This window comes from Sceloporus occidentalis, unplaced genomic scaffold, assembly GCF_023333645.1.
Source record: "Sceloporus occidentalis isolate IW3139 unplaced genomic scaffold, rSceOcc1.0.p SCAF_81, whole genome shotgun sequence".
NCBI lineage: Eukaryota > Metazoa > Chordata > Lepidosauria > Squamata > Phrynosomatidae > Sceloporus > Sceloporus occidentalis.
The window spans coordinates 4,320,001-4,329,203 of record NW_028317061.1 but is presented as its reverse complement, the minus strand read 5'-3'; the positions used below and the strand labels follow the sequence as shown (position 1 = coordinate 4,329,203).

At 38.6% G+C, this 9,203-nt stretch overlaps 1 protein-coding gene across 1 annotated transcript in view; it reads left to right on the top strand.

Annotated features, from left to right (window-relative positions):
- Window positions 1-3,105: 3,105 nt before the first annotated feature.
- Window positions 3,106-9,203, top strand: part of LOC149285317 (lipase member H-A-like) — a 14,770-nt gene continuing 8,672 nt past the window's right edge. The window contains exons 1-2 of the mRNA XM_089495516.1: window positions 3,106-3,513; window positions 3,625-3,733. Of these exons, the coding sequence (XP_089351642.1) occupies window positions 3,106-3,513; window positions 3,625-3,733 (517 nt within the window). The remainder of the gene's footprint in view (window positions 3,514-3,624; window positions 3,734-9,203) is intronic.

Below are 9,203 nucleotides of genomic sequence, written 5' to 3'. Positions count from 1 at the left end.
TCTAGTTCTGATCTACTTATATAGTTCTCATGTCTTTAAATACTGTAGTAATAATGGTTCTACAGTACGGATGGCCACCAGCCAGCTCTCCACTTATTGTGAAGGTGATGACGCTTGGTCATCTACAAGGTTCTCGGCTATACCGAAAATCATAGATAGAATAGTAAGTATTACGCTGTGGACACCTTTTAAGGGACAGTAGTGTACATTTGCCACTGCATCTCCCATCCCAGTATAGTAATTGGTAATGTAACTGAAAAACATGTGCTTTATTAACTTTATCAAGCTGCTTGTTAGTATACCTCCCCAGTGCCTCTCTCTATATGATTCACTTGCTAATTAACATGCGGTTTAATAGTGCATAATACGTCATCTTAACGCAACGTTTGAGGGCGAAAGTTCAGTTTGGTTGATGCTGACTCAGGTAGGAGGCTCTCAATGACTAGGTGACAAAAACTCTGCAAACATCATGGCCTTTACTTGTAAATCCCGTTTTTTTTGTTGGAGTTGAAGAGTGACTTAACTTTGCATATTTCAAAGAAGTTGAGTCACGGTGTGATGTTAGTCTTTACCAGGTGCAGCTGTTGGGGCAAAATCCGACCTATGATGACATTAAATTAAACACAAACCAAGCCTCTCATTGCAAATACTAATGTTTTGTTTTGTACATTAAAGTGATTCCATTAATAAACCCTAAATAGGTGTATATACCGTTCATCCTCTTATCTAAATTAAAGTTTGTTTATATATTGGCACAAACTATGGTGATTTTCTAATGCATGCCAATATCATGAGCTTGTGGAAAGTCACTGATGTCCTTCAATTCTTGCAAACCTGTTCCTAGAAACGGAGTCATCCAGCTGGTATTCCCTGACGGAAATCAGTAATGGTGACTATGCAACTTGGCCTCCTCTTAGTTTCCCAAGCATTAGGTATATTTAATGAACGATAATGATGGAAGGTCACACCTACAGAAGCCGGGGTGATAGCTCGGTTGGAAAATGCCCCTGGCTTCACAGCCTAGTAAAACCTTGGTAGTAATGCCAGGGCTTGCCACATTCCTACATTTTTTTGAGGGGGTTAAGAGCTACATGAGTGGTCATAAAATTACATTTTTATAAATTACATAAAATGTCATTTATACAGCTATAGTTTTTTTTATTATAAGTAAGTAGTGGACATGCCTGGCAAGCAAATTTTATTTTGGATTCATTTTTTGTTTAGCTTTTGCTGAGTTTGTTTAGCATTTAGTAGAAAGGATCTACTGCATGATACCCATCTTGTCAACCTGTGTGTCTACACCAGCTCCAGTAGTACTGTCCTCAAATATTTGGGCAGCCACCATATTTCGGAGGAGAAGTGGATGGTTTGTCCATTTGTCCTGGCGGCAGATTAATCTTAGTTTCTCATTCATAGGAAAAATGTCATGGCCATAATAGTAGCCAACACACCAGCATGTACCTGCACAACATAAGAAGATTCGCCACAACTACCCCGGTCTACAATTCCTATGGTGTTCAGCCATTAATGGCTAATTATATCACGGGAGCTGTAGTCAATGACAAAAAAGTTAGTGTGCAATGTAGGTATCCTCTACCTCAGTCTATAACTGCAATTCCCATGAGGTTCAGATAGTCACCAAAAGTTAGTGTTTGTACTGTAGACTTGGAGTAACCCCCACCCCCCAAACCCAATCTAAAGTTACAGCTACTATTCCCTTAATAAGCTAGCAGTGTTGCTGCTCAACATAATGGGAGATGTAGTCATAAAGGGACATAAAGACTTGGAACCAAAATAGGAAATTTTGGTGCTTTTGGAGCAGTTGTGGTAACGTTTGACATTATGAGTGCTGTTACATTTCTCATGAAGTTCAGCCAACCAAATGGATGGCTGATAATCATCGTGCATTCGTATTCGGGCGAACGTGAAAATGAACATGAAGGGTGCGTTTTCGTTGTTCAGCCCGAATACCGAACATACGAACATCGCGTCTGCAAAACGTATATAAAGACGAAGACTAATCTGTCTGGTCCTTTCCCCATTTAGCCTGCCTTATCTATGCAGCATTGCAGGGGTTAACAGGAACAGGAACATCAACCAATTGGTTGATGCCAGAGGAGGCCCCTTCAGGTGACCAATAGACTTGCTCCCACGGCCCTTTAACTACTGACGGCGAATTTATGGATTTACGCTTCCGTTAATCTCTGCGATGCTCCGTCAGGAGTTAAAGACCTGGAGCGGGGAGACAGGCCAAGTTCCCTGTCGGGAGTTAAAGGGCCATGCAAGCGACTCTATTGGTCGCCTGCAAGGCCCTCCTCTGGCATCAACCAATGATCAAACCACAGGAACGGGCGAATATTCATGGAATACGAAGATTTTTTTTCCCCCATGAAGATGAACATAAAAAAAGGCTGGCACTCAAGTCTAATAATCATAAGATGTGCATTCTACAGCAGCTGCAGTACCAATCCATATTGACAAGTTAAGCTTAATCACTTCAGTTGTTGCACACTCACTTTTCCATAATGCTTAACATACCAGACTGACAACAGCTGGTGTATTAGCTAACTGTGGCAAGACATGTTTGAAATAAACTACCTGGTGTCTGCAGCATGCAAACTGTCTCTCTGCCCAGGCAGTGCCTGTAAATGAACAACTGCTAGAGTGAAAGAGAGGAGACCAGCTAGAGGGAGAGGAAGAGAGCAGACCAAACCACTCTGACAGCAGGTATATACATCATTTAAAAACAATAAAAACTTTATAGCTTTATTTTACTATGTCTAGTAAACCTACTTTTTCTACCTCCCCTGCTGCTGCTCCTGTGTGCCTATTTAAATTTCCAAGGTCAGCAAGCAACCCCTCATGCCTATGACAAATGCATGTTCATACGAATGCACAAGTCTAGTAAGCAATATGATGACATGATTTTTTTTTGTCACATTATCTATAATACATTTTGAATTCATTGATTTAGCTTATTTCCTATAATTAAAGGCATATAAGTCTTTATTATAAAGTACATCATTGTCATCATGTCTGAAGACATGCAAAGCTGTGTTAAAATGATCTAAAAATCTCCAAATGAACAGTGCTCCAAAACTCAAAATGTTTTGTTTTTTTTTTGTTTCGTTTTTAGAATCAGAAGAAAAATGTTATACATTTACAGATCTCAATATACATAATGCCATCATTGGAACAGACCTGAAAGTACAACTATTACTTTATACAAAGCAGAATCCAGACTGTGCCGGGAATCTAAACATTGAAAATTCAACCGCTTTTCAATACCTAGATGTCTCAAGGAAAACCATTTTTATCACACATGGATACCGACCAACAGGAGCTCCACCCGTCTGGATAGATGAAATCGTCAAAAAATTACTTTCCATTCAAGACTTTAATATTATATTTGTTGATTGGAATAGAGGGGCCACAACCGTGTTATATCACCATGCGGCTGAGAAAACCAGAAAAGTTGCAGATATATTGAAACATCTAATTGACAAAATGCTGGTAAGGAAAAATACAGATTTTTTTGACCAGTAAATTGGATTTGATTGGACAGATCTGTCTTAAATACATTACTTTATTTACAGTATGGATTAAATTACACTGTTTCCACAGGATCAGGGTGCTTCTCTTGATTCCATTTACATGTTGGGGGTAAGCCTTGGAGCCCATATTTCTGGATTTGTTGGGAAAATGTACAATGGTTCAATTGGACGCATAACAGGTAACTTATTCTTGGTTTAAAAAATGTATAAAAAATACAAAATTATTCTGATTTCCTATTTAAGAATTTTCTGTGATCCACGCAACTTCAGCAAGATAAGTTCATTGTTATAGAACTTTGGGGGGGTAACCAAGCTAGAATGAAACAATGTCTTAGTTCTTCAGTGTCCCAAAAAAGGGAATATTCTAGTGATAATTCCATATACAGTGCAAAAGACATGTTAATAGTTTATCATTTAACTTGAAATTTAAACCCTACTCGGAATCCCTTGGAGTTGTGATTTCTGAGGGAAAAACAAGTCTTCCGGCCTGTCTGGTTGGAGTAGACTAGGGCTTAATAATGCCTTTGCTACCCCTTATTTGTATATGGAGGGGTTTTTCATCACCTTTATACCACTATAACTTTTTGGGGGTGTGTTTGACGCACACTTACACATCCATGCTCATGCACACTTACACATCCATGCTCACGCACACTTACACATCCATGCTCACGCACACTTACACATCCATGCTCACGCACACTTACACATCCATGCTCACCCACACTTACACATACACATTCATGCTCTGACACCATTTAATTCACACTGCTTTAATTCTAATGTTATTTTTAGACAAAAAGGTACACATAAAAAAAATGTAGAACACCCTTTAGATTAAAGCTTGTTTTACTCATGATATGCATTTAAATACTTATGGTATATAATATGTAATATACCACATGATTTTCAACACATATGCGATATGTACCTTTTTTGTCTAATGGCCTTTTAACCCCTTATTTTACTTTTTTGTACCCTTCGTGACAATGGCCGTTTTAACATTTCTGCGCTGCTCGTGTTTAGCTGTAATTTTCTTCTTTCCCATTTACTGAACCCACACACATTAGATATTGTTTTTTTCAGGAAAAGAAGGGCTTTCTTTAGATGACATTGTTTTGATTGTATCATATTATTTACTATTAAAAAAAAGTATAAAATATTGTGAAAAATTTAGAAAAAAATGACTGTTTCTAACTTTTAGTTGAAAAATCTTTTACTCATCTATAAAAGGTAATAAAAAAACCTGCTAAATAGATTCTACTATTTGTCCTGAGTTTAAAAATACCCAATGTTTTTATGTTTTTTTGCTTTTTTCTGCACGTTATGGAGCAATAAGTTCAGGTAGCGTTTTGCTATTTCAAAGCCATTTTTTCCAAATCTGGTAATTCTTCCCCCCATGTGCCATTTCGGGTATCTTTGAACCCGGCCAATGCAATTTACCCCATCAAGTCATATATTTTTGAAAACTAGACAGCCCAGGGTATTCCAAATGCTGGTATTTTAACCCTTTCCAAGCACTTATTCTACCATCAGCCTTTGTCAAACTTTATGGTAGTAATTTTTTTGCATTTGTTTTTTCACACATTTTACTTTAGGTATGAATAAACAGGTTCTGGTATATGTTACTATCATAAAACACCCCAATATGTGTTTAGCAACATCTCCTGAGTACAGCGATACCTCACATGAATGATTTTGCCTGGCTGGGGGCAAAAGGGCCACATTTGGGGCATGCGCATTTTTCAATGTTGAACTTTGGCATTTGGGGATCCACTGCCCATGCCCTATTTGGTACATCTTTGAGCCAGGCCATTTCAGTGTGCCCAATAAAGCCATATATTTTTGAAAACTAGACACCCCAGGGTATTTCAAATGCTAGTATTTTAACTCTTTCCATGCACCATATCTACCACCAGTCTTTGTCAAACTTTGTGGTATTCATTTTTTTGCATTTGTTTTGTCACACACATTTTACTTCAGGTATGAATTAAAAATTTCTCGTATATGTCACTATCACAAAACACCCCAATATGTGTTCAGCAACATCTCCTTAGCGCAGTGATACCCCACATGAATGATTTTGCCTGGCTGTTCAGGGGCAAAAGGGCCACATTTGGGGCATGCACATTTTTCAATGTTGAACTTTGGCATTTGGGGATCCACTGCCCATCCCCTATTTGGTACATCTTTGAGCCGGGCCGTTTCAGTGTGCTCAACAAAACCATAGATTTTTGAAAACTAGACACCCCAGGGTATTTTAAATGCTGGTATTTTAACTCTTTGCATGCACACATTTTACCACCAGCATTTTTTCAAAGTTTGCAGTAGTATTTTTGTGTGTGTATTTTTCCCACATACCTACTTTATGTATGAATTTACAGCTCCTGGTATATGCCGCTGTCACACGACACCCCAATATGTGTTCAGCAACATCTCCTGAGTACAGAGATACCCCACATGCATGGGTGTGTCATTTTTTGGGGGAACTAAAAGGCCACATTTGGTACGTGTGCATTTTTCTAATTGGAAATTAGATGTGTGGCCATCCTTCCCCCCCGTGTTAATTGGGACATTGTTGAACCCGGCCAATTCAATTTACCCCATCAAATCATACATTTTTTAAAAGTAGACACCCCATGGGCATTTAATATGCCAGTATTTTAACTCTTTCCATGCGAGAATTGTTTTAAGCTAATATGCTAATTTTAGGACTTGCTCACAAAAATATATTTTTTATATATATATATATATATTTTTTTTTTGGCTTTTTTTTTAATTTTTTTAACATTTTTTTTTCAACTTGAAGGTTCCCCTGATAGTGACATCAGTGGGAAATTATTTTTACATTTTACTGTTTTTTTACTATTTTTTTTCTAATTATTAATTTTATTAATTTATTTTTTCTAATCACACTGTGATTAGAAAGCTGAGCTCCATTGACTTGCATGGTTGAATGCAGTACCTATATTCAACCTGCAAGTGGAGCCAGAGTTCTCTAGAGGGTCTGGAGACCGTCTAGCGAACTTTTTAGTCTTTGTTGTTTTTTTTTCCCGGGCTTGCTGATGGGGAAGATCACCGGCAGCTGCGGCTGTGACCGATCTCCGGAGCGGTCACAGTCCATCCCCAGGTAAGTGTTTGGTGTCGCCGGATGCCTCCTGATCGAGGCATTCCAGCGACACCATTTAAGTTTAGGAGGCGATCGTTGATCGCCTCCTAAACGCTTTCAAAACGGGCGTCCGCCGCCATACAAAGTATGGCGGATGTTGACGCCCCGGGGAGGGGCCAGAGATGGCCCCTTTGTGCCGATAATGGCGTTGCTGAATGCCTCGAGGTCGAGGCATTACAGCAACGCCGTTTCGGTGCAGAAAGCGAAAATAGATCACTTTCTGCACCCGTTTAAAGACGTGCCGGTCCTGACATGTCATTTGTCGTTATCGACTTGAATTTCCGTGACGTGCCCGGACCGGCAATTGTCATCAAGGGGTTAAGGAAATTAGCATTATAGAAGTGTGATTAATTTAAATTGTATATTGGATTTTAAATGAAATGCAAATCTTTCTGCCATATTAAGGACTATCCTTCTTCATACGCCATAACTATGAGCTCAAAAGGGTTTAGAACTCCCTAGAGCGCTCCCACCACAATTTTAATTTTAATATTGCCTAGGCTAGAGGCTCTCGGATATAACATGCGAAATAAGAAAGTGAAGAATGTTAATGCACATGCTCTTCTTTTGTAAACCAGAAATGCAGAATAGTAAAACATGATTATTTAAACATTAAGATACTGAGAGAAATTAGCTAGTGTTTATACTGAGGTATCAGAGGTTACTTTCGAAAATATATCATCTATATTATGATAATACGGCTTAGGCATAGATATTAATGTATAAAAATGTGAAGTGTAAATCTATGTGGTAACTATGATCAATATACCAAACAGACCCGCAGCTGTGTACAAATATCTTAATCTATTCCCAGGCCAAAATGTTTTTAAATTGAAATGTGCAAAAAAAAAAATTTAAGGTACAAATACTCCAAAGTATAAGAACATTAAGATGTTTCAATACACAAAATAAGCATCATTTCAGGTAAACCATCAGCTGTATATAGATATCAAAATAGTTCTATCATTAGCATATCATAGCAAGTCAGACACTGATAGTGGTATAGCTTAACTCCCATCAAAATATACTGAGCCAGACATTGACGGTGGTACAGTAAAACTCCCGTCACACACTTACTCACACCCTCTGTCTATGCCTCCCCACCTTTTTTGGGTCCTTGTCTTTCTTCCTACAGATCCACTTGCTCTTTTTCTTCCTCCTCCTTCTTTTCTTCTCCTGTCATCGTCTACATTGACATGACATCATATCCTGGCGCTCGGCATTAGTAGCTGTCGCGCATCGCCAGGGAGCAGGATACTCATGTCTGTATGAACAGGCCTCGCTCTCCCTTGTTTATGGGACGGTTAGAGGGAGATCCATGATTTCCCTAACAGGCCCTGCTCCTTCAGTGGTGGACAGCATAGTCTGTCTCTGGAGGGGGTGTACAACCTGGGCCCGCCCTGTTGGCACCCCACGATGAGTGACACCCGTGATGGACCAACCCCCCTAGGTAAGTCACTGCAGATACCTAGCCATCATGCAATGCCATCAGGGAGGCATCTGATTATCCCCAGATTTATTCTGCAGCATGAGAACGACCCCAAACATACAGCTAAAGTCATCAAGAACGATCTTCAGCATAAAGAAGAACAAGAAGTCCTGGAAGTGATTGTTTGGCCCCCCTCAGAGCCCTGATCTCAACATCATTAAGTCTGTCTGGGGTTACATGAAGAGAGAGAAACATCTGAGGCTTCCTAAATCCACAGATGAACTGTGGTTAGTTCTCCAAGATGTTTGGAACAATCTACCTGCCGAGTTCCTTAAACTGTGTGCAGGTGTACCTAGAAGAATTTACAGTTTTGAAGGCAAAGCATGGTGACACCAAATATTGATTTGATTTAGATTTTGCTTCTGTTCAAAATTTTACGTTTTGTTAAATGACAAAAAAAACTACCAACATGCCTATTTTTTTAAAGCATTCTTACTTTACAGCATTTTTCACACCTGTCTAAAACTTTTGCACAGTACTGAATATTTTTTTTTCTTAAATCTTTTAGCTCTTATTTTATATAAACCATTGAGTGCCAATCGGTTCTTTGTAGACAAAAGGCATAGTACCCGGGGGTTTATGTACTTCTCACAATTCTCCATTCACACTCTAGGTCAGACATTCCAGTTTTTTCATCACCTAATTTTGGCTTTTCTGAGCTGCTATTCTGAATAGTATTTTTTTCTATTTTTATAAAATATAAAACCTTCGTGTTTATGTAATATGTTAGTCTGGGTCTTCTATATTGTAGTCTAGAGTTTAAATTAAAGGTGAGCACATAATGTATTGGATTCTGGCAACTGGCGAAAACAAGCAAATGAATTATGGATTAATAAGCAATTTCCTACTGGTAATTTCATGAGATGTTTTCATTTCCAGTGATTTATGCTGTAGCATTTATTAACAGAGCTTGTAGCATATTTTGTTTCCCAGACAAAGTCGTACATTGTAAAACACATTATTTGACATCAAAAGTAATTTAAACAATAAT